Source organism: Balearica regulorum, chromosome 22, assembly GCF_011004875.1.
Source record: "Balearica regulorum gibbericeps isolate bBalReg1 chromosome 22, bBalReg1.pri, whole genome shotgun sequence".
Taxonomy (NCBI): domain Eukaryota; kingdom Metazoa; phylum Chordata; class Aves; order Gruiformes; family Gruidae; genus Balearica; species Balearica regulorum.
In genome coordinates this window covers 7,049,656-7,064,055 of record NC_046205.1, presented here as the reverse complement: position 1 = coordinate 7,064,055, position 14,400 = coordinate 7,049,656, and the positions used below count along the sequence as shown (strand labels likewise).

Below are 14,400 nucleotides of genomic sequence, written 5' to 3'. Positions count from 1 at the left end.
GCCAAATTAATTTCCACCTTAAGCAGCAATGTGAATTGTGAATTCAGCCCCAACCTGGCTCAAGAGACATTACCAGCACTTGGTCTCACTTCGGGCAGCTGTGCACTTTTTTTTTCCCCCAGTAGCAATACTGAGAAATAAAACCCAGTTTCAAGGGTCTTGTTTGTTTCCTTGAGGATCTTAAGTACCTGTTTTCAAACGGGCTCTGCTCATCTGCCGTGACAGAGGATCCGCGGCAGCGCAAGCACCGATTCCTCGCTGGAGGGGTGGGACCACAGCTGGAATAACATCACATCCCATTAGCGCAGAGCGAGAAGAGAGGAGAGCAGCGAAAGGGACGGCAGGCAGACGTCGGCTCCGTTTAGCTCCCGCGGATGAGCCCGCTGCCGTCACGCTGCGCAGAGCGCACCCAGACCGGGGCTGTCTTCCCAGGGCACCGCGCGGCGGGAGGGAAAAGCCTGGCGATGGGGAAAGGGGGTCGGTCCTGCCCGAGTCCTCCGCCGTTGAGCGCTGCCGTGCCCTCGTGGGAGCCAGGACGCGCTGGCCAGGGCCAGGAGCATCCCGCCCGGGGCCGCCCCGTCCTCGTGCACGCGCGTGTGCGCCATGTGTGCGTGCGCCATGTGTGCGTGTGCAAGCTGGCATCCAGCGGATCCTTCGGCAGCTCATGAAAAAGGCACCAGAAAAATGTAAGAAAAGCAATGCAAAAATTTATATTTTATTTTAATTCAAAAATTTAAAATAGCTTTCAAATTCAGTAAAGTAATGCCTGGACACAATGAGAAGCCTCATATACAGAGACAGATAAATTAAATTGTATATACTGCAGACAAGCCAAGTGTATGTATAGATTACATATTTACACTTTTATGTAAACCATATTTATACATTTTATTACATTTACAAAAAAAAGCTGATCTTCCACTACTGTTTACTACAATAATGAAAAAAAACATTTACATTGTGTCTTTTTTAACTGTACAAACTTTTGATTCATAAAAATATATCTCTGTACAAAAGAGGGATTTTTTTTTCCTTTTTTATTTTTTTTTTTTTTTTCCCTTTTCTTTAAACATAATGCAAGTCCTCTGGGCACAAGAATGGAGAATGTCACATATCGGGTCCCAGCCAGCTTGCAAAAAAATGGCACAACACCCCCTCCACTTCCTGTTGCTCGGGCAACAGCAGAAAATGGTACTTAATGGGTGGAAAGCAGCAAGTCCTGTTTAAGTAGAGCCTCCCTTCTCCCTGCCTTGGTGTTAAAATATCTCGGGCTCATTTTACACGCCTTGACACAAGCTTCTCCTGGCTATTCCATCGACCGAGCGGGATTCAGAAAGGTCTGGAAAGCAGACGGGGGCTCTGCTGTTCTGCGTGCGTGTGCATCCCTGCCCGGGGCTCGGCACCGGCCGCAGCTGCAGGGGATGTCTTGGGCTCAGCGCCAATCCCGGAACGATCCGAGCTCTGCCGTTGTGGGATACGGCCAGGTGTTTGAGTTTTGGGTACCGAGAGGGGAGCCGGGATACCGCGATCCTTGGCACGGGAGCGCCAGGTAGGGCAAAGCGGCGCTGCTGGTGGGATGCGCTGCGCCCGGTCCCTCGGCCGCGCTCTGGGGGCTGCGCTAAGGCCAGGAGAACGGGCTGCGGGCCTTAAATCGTGGAGTAATTTAGGTTGGAAGGGACCCTGGGGTCAAACAGGGGCCAGGAGAGCAGAGCCGAAGGTGGGAAGCAGCTGTCTGCGTGCAGACGCAAGCGAAGGAACCGGGGCAATACCCCGGTGTCCCGGTAAAGGGGCGGCAGCTCCCCGCCTTCACCTCATCACCAGAGGGGAGACGTGCCTTGGCCCCAGACCCGAGGGCCACCGCAGCCCGGTCAGGGTCCCCTCCTCTCACCTACCCTTCAGCTTGCTCCGGGGTCCGTGCCCTGCACGCCGGCGGTGCCCCGAGGGTGCGGACACCGCTGCCAGCCCGCCCGGCTGCCCAGGGAATTCCGTCCCGCCGCCAGCTGGGAGATGACGCCATCTCCGCCCGCCTGCGCCCGGCACGAGCTGGGAGCGCTCCTCGCTGCAGGACACGCTCTGTAACGGCCCAGCACCGGCCCTGAGCTACCTGCGTGCCCACATCCACGCGGGCAGCGTCTCGCCGACCTCCGTCCGTGTCGGATCGGGGCTCTGGCTCACGCGTGCGCTTGCACCCACCTCTCGGGGATGAATCAGAGTACCTTTGCATGATTTGGGGAGCAGAGATGGCATTTTTTGGCAGGCTGGCTGTTCAGCAATTAGGCTGTAGAATGCTGCTTACTCTAAGAGCACTGAATAAGAGACAGAAGTAAAAAAAAATAATATATATTTATATATATACACACACGCGCACGCACAGAGTAAAAGAATAAACAAAACAGAAAAAAACTACCCTGTGGTTTTCATTAGACAAAGCCTCAGCTGACATTAGGCAGGGGAAAGCCAGCGTTTGAATGCAAGCATGGATGCAAACACCGCCCCATTTGTTTTAATTCTGTTTTCCCTTCCAGTCTTCTGTAAGAAGCAGCTGCTTCACTGACACATACTGCTCTACATCAGCTGTATTTCCCGTGACTTACAGTTGGCAAACGGCACTGTTGCGTTCCTTGACTCCTGCCTGGCCTAAGAAACGGTGACTCAAACCAAACAGACTAAAACCCCGAATCAACAAGAGCAGCTCTCCTCTTTATTAGAGGAGGACAGTGTCATCACAAAAGCATCATTCTCTTATAAGGGAGGAAAAATGTCAAGCCGCCTTATCTGCTCTCAGGAAAGCCAAGGCAACCTTTCCGCCCCTGGGAAATAAAGGGAACAGCTTTGGATAGAAATTAAAACTCTTATTGCATTGCCATTTGGAGGATCAATATGGAAAGGGCAAAGGCTTTCAAATGCTATGGGGGGGAGATTTTGTATTTGTTAGAGTTCTTTTTAAAGAGGTTTTTGTCCCTTCGTGTCTGTCAGCAATTTCCTGATCAGGGTGTTTGGACACAGCTAAACCCGGCAGCTGCTGAGAGAGGGCCAGGGATGGGGGACGTTTCCGTACCAGCCCTGAGAGCTGCCTGAAGTGAACACGGGGCAGAAGAAACCCAGCGGAAAATTAAATACGGGGAAGAGGAGAAAAGCTTGCAAAGTTTTGCTTTTCTCATTGAAGAGGTCCCACTTGAAAACTCTTCCTCTGCAAAAGCCCTGGGTTAGAAAAAACACAACAAAGAACGAACCCACAAAACCAAATAAAGACAAAGCAAGTACTCATCCTGTCCCACACTGGTATTTTCCATTAACCCCCGTCAGCACCTTGTGCGGTGCAACCTGCTTTTGCCTCTTTGTTGTCCAAGTTCTTCCCAAAAGCAGAGGGGCGTTGGTGCGACCCCACGTACCCCACTGCTCCCTCCAGGAACACACAGCCGAGAGCAGGGTGTTAAAGCCTTCCCATCACCTCGCCTCCCAGCTCCTCCGCTTCCCCAGGTGCGGACGTTGGGCTGAGCCCCACCAGGAGGGTGGGAGAGAGGAGCTGTGCCGGAGCAGACCTTTGGTTGGCTTCGTTATCCACAACGGGATGGAGAGGGTGGGCGAGGACGACAGAGGACAACCCAGCGGTCTCTCAGGAGTTAACGCAAAGTCCAACGAGGTGTAGCAGCTTCTCCACAGCCTCAACAAGGTTGGGAGGAGGGAGATGGGGAGGGAATGGATGGAGACTAGTGAGGTGAAACACAATCATCCACCAGACACCGACCCCGGAGGAATCTGGGACAATGGGAAAGGAGGGGGGGAGAGAGAAGCAAAACGCTTGTTATTACACACAGAAACGCTGGGAAAGCCTGAACAGTAGTTTCATTATCTCAAACTAAGAACGTTCCAGTCTAGAAGCACCCTTCAGGTCCACTGCGGACTTTTGTTTATGACATTAAGTTATTCCTCTATGCAGTAAAACTTTTAAACCCCTTGCTTTACCTTCCTCCGACCGCTGCGCAAAACACCCTGTCTGGAGTCACGCAGTGAGCGATCTCTCAGAGATTCCTTTTGTCCTTCACCTGGTGACTGTTCTCACCACAGGACTATCTGGATTTGCTTTGCCACTGGCCCCCAAGACGTCATGCCCCACCCGGCAGCGAGCACCCGAGACCCAGAGATGGAGATGCTGGGTTTGGGTCTTGCAGAGATCTCCTGGGCAATCCGAAGCACTCTGGGTGCTCCTGCAAAGCATCGCTTCGAACCAGCATCGTACAAGTGACAAACAGGAGGAGGGTGGTGGCACTGTCCCACTCACCGCAGAGGGGATGGGTGCTATACAGCTGTGCACACGGTGCTGACTGTGAACTCCGTCTCGTTGGCCATGATGTCCGTGGGCTGCAGGTTTCGGTCGTACATCGGATTTTCAAACGTTGCTCGGACGTTGGTGTTTTCATGGCCTGCGTAGCCATTGAAAGGAACTTTTGGTCTTCTCCTGCAGGGTATCAGAGAGAAAAATCCAGAGAGGTCACGGCTGCTCCTGCTGTAGCCAGCTGAACAGCCCTGACCAGAAGTCAGTGGGAAGGAAACAGCTGCTTTTGAAGAGGGTACACACCTGGGGATAAGACAGAAGGGATCTATAGAAAAATCCTACTATAGATTCGTAGCACAGGCAGCTCCCTGGGCTTTGCTACAGCCCTAAGCACGCTCCCTCCGCAGAGCGGCCAGTCCGCGCGGCGCTTTGCAGCGCAGCGACATTCCCACAGCAATGCATCCATCAGGAGAAATAACTGACTGACAGCATATGCAAAGCCAGCTCGAACGCTGAAGTACGAAATTTACTTTGCCTCGTCCTACTTAATGTTGCCACAAATCTTATTAACGGTCATAAAAGCCCTCAATGCTCTCTTCTCCTAACACCCTCACCCCTCCACGTGTGCTTGCTCCGTTATTTTTTCATCTTCCGAATTAAATGAGAAACCAGGGCCGGGGGAGCGCTTTTAAGTCAAGCTCACAACTATTTCTGCCAGCCGCCGATTTTGTTCCACCTACCGGCATCACGACTGAAACCCACCTGTGTTTGTAGAGATAAAGCACAAACCCTGCAATAATCAGGGCTATGAAAGGCACAAGAATGGCAGCTGCCACAGAACTGCTGTTTGATGCAAAATGGTGTCCTATTGATTCTGGATCGTTTTCCATCATGCTGATGTCTGAAACACAGCAGAAGTAAACACATTTCACAACACCGCTGTGGGACATGGGGTTTGCTTGAGTTACAGGTTACATCTTCAACAACAGAGTGAGATGGTTACACGTGTTGCTGTAAAAGGTAATCAAAACCTTCTGAGCTGCGTGAAGAATGGTTTGGAGATCTAGCCTAGCTTAGACATCATCATTTATTTAGAAGTGCAATTAAAGAGAGATGTAAATAGATCTATCTTGCCAAAATGCTCAAACTTGGATGCTTAAAGTTAGGCTTTAAGGGAGACCTTCAAAGGCTGCAATAACGAGCATCTAATTCTCCACAAAGGTGACAAGACTCCAAAAATCCTAAGAGATTGGAGAGCTCAAGCCACATTTTAAGAGCTATTTAGGAGCTTAGACCTTGGATCATCTAAGCTCTCAAGTGCCTCTGGGATTTCTGAAAGTCAGATGGAGACACTGTTTGTGGTAGCAACGGACTTGGGCTTTTAGGTCAGACGTCTGGCAACATGGAGGGAAAAAGTGTCCAGGTGCTATTTGTGGCTCCAAACTCCTCCTGTCTTTGAACAGAAGCCCGTTTATTTAAATGCCTCAATTTGTCCACAAATTAAAAACTTTTCTTCTAGTGTTGTTCGTTTCCCGCAAATCTCACGCCGAGGATGGGTTTAGCCCCCGCTGCCAGAACACCCAGTGTTCAGTGTCTTTAAACACAAGCCAGGGCAGAGCAGCTGTGTCCGTCGTACTGGGAGGAACTGGAGATGAGGAGCAAGGTGCAGGGGGAAGTGCTGCCAGGCCACGGGGACCTCCTCCTCCTCCCCACGCAGCGTGGCACTGCTCTGCCTCAAACGTGAAGAAACAGAAGCTGTTTCAGATGCCACCATCTCCCACCCCCCTGGGGTACAAAGATTTGAGGGCACCCCACTTCTCTACCCCAGTGCCCAGTTTGGGTTTTGTGAGCTCTCTTATAAACGATGAGGGGAGAGGAGCTGCAAAGGGTGAGGTTAAACCTGATGGTTCAAAACCATCTATAACGATCTGGTCCGGCAGGGTTGAAAATTAAAGCCAGGGACAGGAGAAATGTTTCCTGTTTGAAAATCTCCACTACTGCCAAAATCTAGCGTTTAGCAATCAAGGGAAAAAGCAGCGATCAGAGGAACTTTACCGAGTCTCTGAAGGCCAAACTGCCCGAAGCCTTTGCCACGCACAAAGCCCTGGTACACAAACGTGCCGCTTGACGACTCTGATGAGACCTGCAATGACAGGAGAGCAGAGATCAACAGATTTGTTCAACACTTCCCTGGGATTTTAGCACCCGTCTTGTCACAGACTCTTTTAAGTTCATGCATAGCATTAATGTGATTCAATTCCCCACAAAATCGTGGCATTCTTTAGGAAGTCTGACTGCCCAGCTTGTTCAGACTCTCACATCTCAAAGGAAGAGGAAAAAAAAAAAAAAATCTTGTTTGCAATAAACTACAGAACCTGCTGCTGATTCAACAGGGATAGCGAAGGCTCTGGGCTACAAGTGGCCACAGGTCAATCAGATGCATGTTTCTTCCAAGCTCCAGTGGGTCTCTTAAGGGCATGGGAAATTACCAGCCACAGAAATCGGGGTGAGAAGTTGACTCCATAAGGGAAGATTAGCTCATCTAGCTTGATGCTTAACAGATATAAAATGTTAAAATGGAATTAATCGTGTTGGTTTCTCCTTTAGTGTTATCTGGAAGACTTACAGATTTTAAACCACGGGGCAATAAAGAACCCCCACACAGCTGCAAGGGAGCATGGAAGAGCCAACTGCCATGTAACGTTCTCTCTTGCGATGGAAGAACGCCCCATGTGCCCTTCAAGCGAGCAGGTCACTGGAGGACAGCAGCCTCATCTTGCCACCAGCCAAGGGAGTTATTCCTTCAGCTTCAGCGAGAGAAAAGCTGGGGTTGTGAGAGCAACGGGAGGAGTGGTGTGGGTGGACTTTGTGTATGAGGTGCCCGTGCACTTACATGTCCATCTAGAGCCCATTTATCATTTTTGAATTTGTTGACAAAAATCTCCACTGGCCCCGTTATCTGGTAAACCTGGAGAAGCAGGTGCACATCTTCTTTCTTGTAAACACCTGAAAAATAAGTGGCTTTTAATCACTAGATCACAAGGACTCTTTCTGAGTCTGAAGTTATTAACTTTCTACCTGAGAGAGCTATCACCTCATCATCTTAGAGTGGACAACAACTCCTCCTACCAGCCCTATCAGTGGGATGCACCAGGAGACACCCCGCAAACATACAATCCCACCTCCACCGCCCAGGATATTAAAGACATTTTGCACACGGGAAGAGACTCAACTGTTAATGTTTGGGTTACGTTACTGGATCAGTATGAACCTGGTGCTCCACGGAGGGCAGAGATGAGGAGCACTCGTGGCATTTGATCTTGTTGGTCTTAAACTATGAGTCCATCACCCCAGCACAAAGGGAATGGATGATGGACGGGGTTGAGCTGCCCTTCAGGTAGAGCCAGAGCAAACTCAGGAACATCATTTTGTTTGTCTTGGTCCAATCAAAGATTGGAGACTTCGCAGCTGGGCAGTTCTGCAAAGCTCTATCAGCACTTCAATGTCGCTCAGAGCAGAGCACGTTGCCCCTGGCTCTGTGAGACCACCCGAGACAAGGGTAAATCCCTACAGCCGGCCACGCCAGCTCCCTTACCGGACACCTGGAGCTCCACGCCGCTGTGGTCTATCAGAGTGGCATTGACTTTACCGGTGACAGGATCGAAGCTAGTGACAGACAGCATCGCAGGCTGCTTTTTCCCCATGTATTCGTAGGAGCCTTTCCAAAGGGAATTCCTTGCAAACACGTCAGCAGGCACTAGGAACCGCAGCAAGCGGGGGTGCAGAAAAACAAGGGCATCGCCATTTATTTCCATTTTTCAGAAACCAAAATAGAGCAAATTTCTTTCTCTGAATTCACAAATACGTATTTAAATATCTCAAATCCCACCCACTCTCTGTGTTATCATCACTGAGTACAAAGCCAGAGAGAGGAGAACAAACAAGCTGATGACTTCGATTTTGTTGTTTTGACAAAAAATGCCACTGAAGTTTTAAAAACAAACCAACCCCAAAATAATTTCTTAGGAAAAACAAACAAAACCCTTTTTTTTTTTAAAAAAAAAAGGTCTAATGTGAAACATCCTAGAGGGCTTGGATCTCCGGAGTGCCCTGGGGAGGGCCGTGGACGTTGGTACCCGACTCCCTTAAGGCTCCCGTCTGTTCTCCAGTGAAGCGTGAGCAGGATCGAGCACACGGGGCGCTTTCCCCAGCCCAGCAGTTTTAAGATCTGCAAGGCACAGCCAGGTTTCTGGCTGCCCCGGGGAAGGGGAGGGACCTGGTAAGGTCCAGGTCTAGTATTAACGCGTCCCACGGAAGAGCCAGCCCCGCTCCGGTACCTGACACCTTGGTGAGCGGCGGGTCCCGCGCGGTGCCAACGGGCCTTCCGCTGGGGCGGACATCGGCTGCAAGAGAGGGGCAAACCACAGGCGGTGAGTACTGCGGCGTCCGACACTGCTGGCACGCCGCTGGCGTGCTGGCGCTACCAGAGGACAGCCTTTGGCCAGCATCGCTCGCGCACGTAACGTGGCTGCACGTGTACGAGGGCTCGGGGCGGGTTCCTGCCCAGCCCACTGAAACAGCACGAAGCTTTCACTGACTGCGCGTCCTTTCATCTACTGTCCTCCCCGCCATCTGCTCCAAACCAAAGTGTCCAGAGAGAGCCACCACGCTCCACGAGAGCCACGCAGCTTTACTTCCAGATTACACCACTACGCCTTCCTGCTCTAAGACTTCGAGGTACGTAAAGAACAAGCTTTGTCTTGTGCAGATGCTTCTAGATCCAAACCATCAGGCAGAAAATCCCCCAGCTCTGTCTGCCCTGGGACCCGCACAGGACCCTGCGAGAGCCAGCCCAGCCACGCACACGCACGACTCCTGGGGCAGGTCTAAGAGAAAACCAGTTTCCTCTGGGGCTGCAACGCTCCCCCCCCCGCAGAGGCGCAGGCAGACGCAAACCCACGGTCACGCTGCTCAGAGCTTTTACCGAGGCAAATCGGTGGTTTTCCTGTCCAGCTGCCATCGGCTTTGCAGGTTCGATGCTCAGATCCTCCGGTGAGGTAGTACCCGCTCTGACAGGAGTAGATCAAGGTGTAGCCCAGAGATGGCAAATCCAGAGCACCGACGTTGGCGTGGGAGGGCGTCTCCGGCTGCTTGCAGTGGTGAGCTGAAAAGCACAAGGGAAACGAGAAGAGAGAGACCTTCCAGTCGTACACAGAAAGGCAGAAGAGTGACGCCATGATGTCAGCAGGGACAGAATTCTCTTAGAAGAGCTTTTTTCAGCAAAAGCTTTCTCTGCTCACTGAGGGAGACAATGCCATGCCTGGATTTTTCCCAGCCGGATGAATTAATGAGACACTTCCCATGCTTCGCTGGCTAGATTGCTCTTTCTGCCTAAAGTTCTCAGGGGATCCTTCGCTCGGTTCCAGGTTCCATGACCTGAAAATCAGGCTCCACCATCCCCCCACCTTTCAAGGGAAAGAAAATCAAAACCAAATGATGCTAAAGACACCTTTCTCCTTCCTCTGAACTCTGACCCCAGAACTGTGTCCCAGGTCTATCTCCAGACCAAAACCTACTTTTACAGGTCATCTAGACCCAGTAAATTAAGCCAGTGATTCCAGTGAGAGCATGACAGATCTGGTTTTGTATAACCTCTCTTCATAGCACCAGCATCCTACTAATAATTTGCACCTACCTGTCCACAGCATCACACAGCAAGTCCTCAAGTGTGCAATAGTCATAAATTCCTGTAATTGCTCAATAACTTTCAGGATTTGGCTCACAGAAATCGAGGCTGAGCTTGTCCAACTCCCTGCCACCAGAGCGAGCGTGCGCCCGCACTGCTCTATCAGGTCCTGTTGTAAACGTGTCACCACTTTCCTTGAGAAGTTACGACACGAAATGAATAAATCACAGAGCTGGGAAGCTCCCTCTCACCCACGCTGTAAATTTGCCCTTTCTGTAGCTCTCAAACCGCTCATGAATGAAAACAAATCCTTGGCAGCCTTCGTGAGGTATTATCTTTATCCTTGTTTTACAGGAGATGAAATATAAAACCCAGAGAGCTGACAGACTAACCCAAACTTGCACGGTCCGGCAGCCCCAGCCGGGAGGCGGCAGTTCAGCGCTCATTAGCTGGATCCAACTCCGCGCTGCGGATAGAGAAGGCTTTACACAAAACCTAAAGGCAACAACTCCGTAGTCCTTGCTGGCACGGGTAAGCCAAAACCCTCTTCTATTTCAACGCGCCTAGTGCCAGGAGCAAAATCCCACGTACAGCCGCAGCTGCATCCCTGCAGTCTGCCCATTCAGGAGAGGGAAGGCTGGGAATTTGGGGATGCGCTCCCACCTCCGAGGCGAGGAGCAGGGAAGGGCAGCTCCTTCCAGAGCGACCGCCCCCCTCTCCCCTGATGCCACCTCGTCAGGGTTTGCAAAGGCGGGTGTCCCCGCTGGGCTGCCAGCAGAACCAGCACCTGCAGGGTTTGTTAGCGGAAAAATATCTCACCAATAAACCGCCTCACGAGGGAAAGGGAAAAGCTTTTTAATACTTCCAATTCAGAGGCCATGATAGATATTACCACTGAAGTACATTAAACTCCTTCTGGTATAGCAGGGAGAAGATGATGGACAGCTTGAAAGAAAGAGCAACTCGTTATTAAGGATGAAGAGAAACACCGCTCTGCTGCAGAGCCCTTCTGGCTAAATGTTAACCTTGGTCCCCGGAGTGTGAGCTCACATCTTCACCATCAAATGTGGTTTCAGCAGCACAAAACAAAGTCTCACCTGAAACTGTATGTCTGAGGAAGGGACAAGTAAAAAAATCTTATGTGAAACCAGAAGTGGCTGCTGGTGTAGTCGTGTCAGGAGAGAAGCGATTGTGTGATCTCCCTTTTCTTCAAGAATAGTTTTTCTCAGAGCTCTCCCCCAAATTACCAGCTCTTCAGAGCCAGCAATTCGCATGGTGAAGCACAGCACCAAACCAAGGCAAGAGCACGGTTAAAGACCCCGGTTTCCTCTGACAAAGCCTCTCCCCAGACTTACGGACGCAGTCCGGCTGCATGCCGCTCCACGTCAGGTTGGGGAGGCAGGTCCTGGTGGTGGAGCCCTGCAGCAGGTATCCCTTCTGGCACTTGAAAAAGATGATGCTTCCCACCTGTTTCAATAGGAGAGAAAACACAATTTCCAGCGCAAGGTGAATGGCCGATGCATATCGTACAAAAGTACTTCCATACTTTTCCATCCTCTATATGCTGGGGAGGGCAGTCACCTGCCAGAGTCTGGTGGGGAGAAAGCTCTCAGAGCCCCTGGAAAGCTGCGCCCTGGAACCGTGCAAGGCGTCGCTTCTTTTAGTGATAGAGGCACAGCTGCTTTGTCTTTAAATATACCCAAAGCCCGCATCAAACATAGGCGCTATTAGAATGGCCTGAAATTTTTGCCAAAAGGGATATTCAATAGAACCAGTATCAACAAACATTCTGTAGCTATATTATAAAGGCCAATTTGGATTGTGAATAGCAAAAAGGATGACAAAACCTGGCTTTTCAGCATTTTTGAGGTATGCTTACTTTTTTTGCAGACTATCCACTTTTTTGCATTTAGTTTCAACCAAATTATTATTCTTGCGACCAAACCACTACCGTATAATGGAGCTCGCTCCCTGCTTCAGATGGGTCGGCAGTACCATGCTGTTTGGCTGTGAGCCCCGTTACCGCAACTGGATTTGCTTTAAAACCAGAATATGCTGGAAAAAAAAATTGCCAAGCAGGGCTTTGAGTAACTTTCCCATCCTCTGTAGCAAGGCTGTAGCACGCAGACCCCCTCCTCGCTGACCCTGCGGCCGGGTTTTATCGCACAGTCGCTCCCAGGCTCCGAGGTGGCAGCTGCGGTCCCCGGGGTACCACGGCCAAAGGTGTCGCTTCCCCGTGCCACGCTGCTCCAGCCACCACCTCGTCCCCTGCGCGAGCACCCGAGGCGGCTCCGCTACAGCGTGCGGCTCTCAGACTAGCAACTCTTACAGAAGTCAGACTTAGGGTGTCTCAGTATTAATTAAAAACTAGAATTGATTTCTTAAAACCTAGGATTAAGATAACTAATTAGCAGCAAAACTGAAAGATCCGCTCCGGTAGGAGTAGCCACACGGAATTAACTATCCCAGCCCCGCGCCCGGCTCCATCTCAGCAGGGAACAGGCGCCCGCAGGGACAGCAGCAGAGGCTGGAGATGGAGCAGCCCAGGGAATCGCTTTGGTTTTTTTCTCTCCACTGATTTCATACTGTGCGGGAACTGAGATTAAGAAAACCACCTACAGAATTTGGTCTGAAAATGAATGTCTCCAATGTGAATACTAATTACACTAATAACTAATAATTAGCACCGTATTTAATATCATAAATAACACATTGCTAGTTAATCCCGTACAAACACACTCTGAGGTCTAACGGAGCACGCCGGGACGTCCTGCTCACGGGAAGACACATTAATCCATGTCAGGACTCCGACACGGACTAACCACAGCAAGTACCCGGGGACGCGGGGGGACGTGCAGCCGTGACGGTACCTGGTAGCCCTGGGAGTTGTTCTGCATCCCGAAGAGAGGCACGCCGGGGTCCGCGCACGTCGTCAGGCTGGGGTCTTAAAAGAACAGAACAGAGGCAGTGTTTTAAAGCAGCGGTTGTGAAAGCCACCTCAGAGCTCTGCCTTCCCCTGCTCTCCACGCAGAAAGATCCTGCTGCGCCTTTGCAACAAGACAGAAATATTTTGCTACAGAAGGAATACATAGCAACAAGGAAAAATACATGGATCTTTCTGTTTCCTAAATCCCTGAGTGTTGCAAAGCAAACTAACCAGAGGCGCTCTGTCACCCAGGAGAAAACATAAGAACATAAATCTTGTGTCAGGGACAACTCTTCCCCTCCCCGACTCTACAGGTGATGAGCGAAGCGCCCGGCTCAGCAGTGCTGTGCCCTCCGCTGCCACTGGCCACCCCCCGCACCGAGGTGGCCCTGTCCTCTCCTGCACCCTGGGTCAGCGCTTCGTCCTTCTGGGCTCAGCTCGGCCCTCGCTCGCACGCTCACCGTGGAGCCTCGCTATTTCAGAGCGATAGATGGGGGCTGGAAAGTTTAATGCATCTCAGATACGTAATCGCTCTTTATGCTTCGTTTGGTTTCAATCTATCAGAAGATGAATACACACAATTCAGTGGGAATATCTGCTACTCTTCTAGCATCTATCGCTTTTTTTTTTTCCCCAGCATGTCAACAGTAGCAGGGCATCGATGGAATTAAGGCAGAGATGCATCACATTAATATCAGCATCCCCAAGCGAGCATAGGAAACTGAAGCTTCTCTCTGGAAGGCAGTTCAGCAGCAGCAGCAGCAGGTTCCCTGCTCCCTGGGATCCCAGGAGGAGCTAAGCGGCAATCCTGGCCGCGGGGATGCTCCAGTACCTGGCCGGGGGTAGCCCCCTTAGCAGGGAGCTGGAGCATCACAGGATCTCAGCGCAATCAGGTGAGAGTCTGCCCTGGGTTCCCAGCCTTCTTTCTTCAAAACTTGCTCAGCACTGCTACGAGAAGGACATAAGCCCCACAGCAAACCCCTCTCTATGCTCCCCCGAAATACTCCAATTAACAGGATTGTGCAAGACAAGAAATAAACTAAGAAAAGTCTCGACGATCCAACCCAGCGGGACAGAAGCAGCCCAGCACTCCAGCCTGCAGCTATGGGACAACAGACTACGAGTTCTGTACCTAGCGGCACGGCTGTTTATTTTTATGCCTTTATTCCTCGTGATCTGACTAATCGGTCTCTTCACGCTGAAGCATTATGCACTTATTGGTGTCGTCCCCAGGTCCTTGGAGCTGCGGTGAGTAACTAAACAAGGGATACAAACTGTGGCCGACTCGGGGCTGCGGCGCACAAGCCAATTCATTTTCCATCATTCGGTTCTGCTGAGCTATTGTCATTTGTCACCGATGCCGTTGCCATGGAAGTCCCCAGATAAATCAGTGTCTGAAATAAATAAATAGCGAGGCCCATCGCCGGATGAGGCAGCAGGTGATGGATGGCAGAGGGTGCAGGGCAGAGCCGCCGTCTCCTGGCTGCATCTGGGGGGCCTGCGGTGCTGGCA

The 14,400-nt window shown here is 51.0% G+C and overlaps 1 protein-coding gene across 2 annotated transcripts in view; it reads right to left on the bottom strand.

Moving 5' to 3' along the window:
* Window positions 1-749: 749 nt before the first annotated feature.
* The window catches only part of CSMD2 (CUB and Sushi multiple domains 2), a 302,970-nt gene continuing 289,319 nt past the window's right edge, over window positions 750-14,400 (bottom strand). Inside the window, exons 62-71 of one of the 2 annotated variants that reach the window (XM_075773922.1) lie at window positions 12,833-12,906; window positions 11,318-11,429; window positions 9,261-9,440; window positions 8,614-8,679; window positions 7,872-8,033; window positions 7,170-7,282; window positions 6,332-6,419; window positions 5,039-5,177; window positions 4,283-4,459; window positions 750-3,759 (exon numbers count right to left, since the gene is read on the bottom strand). In XM_075773922.1, the coding sequence (XP_075630037.1) occupies window positions 4,300-4,459; window positions 5,039-5,177; window positions 6,332-6,419; window positions 7,170-7,282; window positions 7,872-8,033; window positions 8,614-8,679; window positions 9,261-9,440; window positions 11,318-11,429; window positions 12,833-12,906 (1,094 nt within the window). In that variant the 3' untranslated portion in view covers window positions 750-3,759; window positions 4,283-4,299. The remainder of the gene's footprint in view (window positions 3,760-4,282; window positions 4,460-5,038; window positions 5,178-6,331; window positions 6,420-7,169; window positions 7,283-7,871; window positions 8,034-8,613; window positions 8,680-9,260; window positions 9,441-11,317; window positions 11,430-12,832; window positions 12,907-14,400) is intronic. The other variant, XM_075773923.1, reaches the window with a different exon arrangement.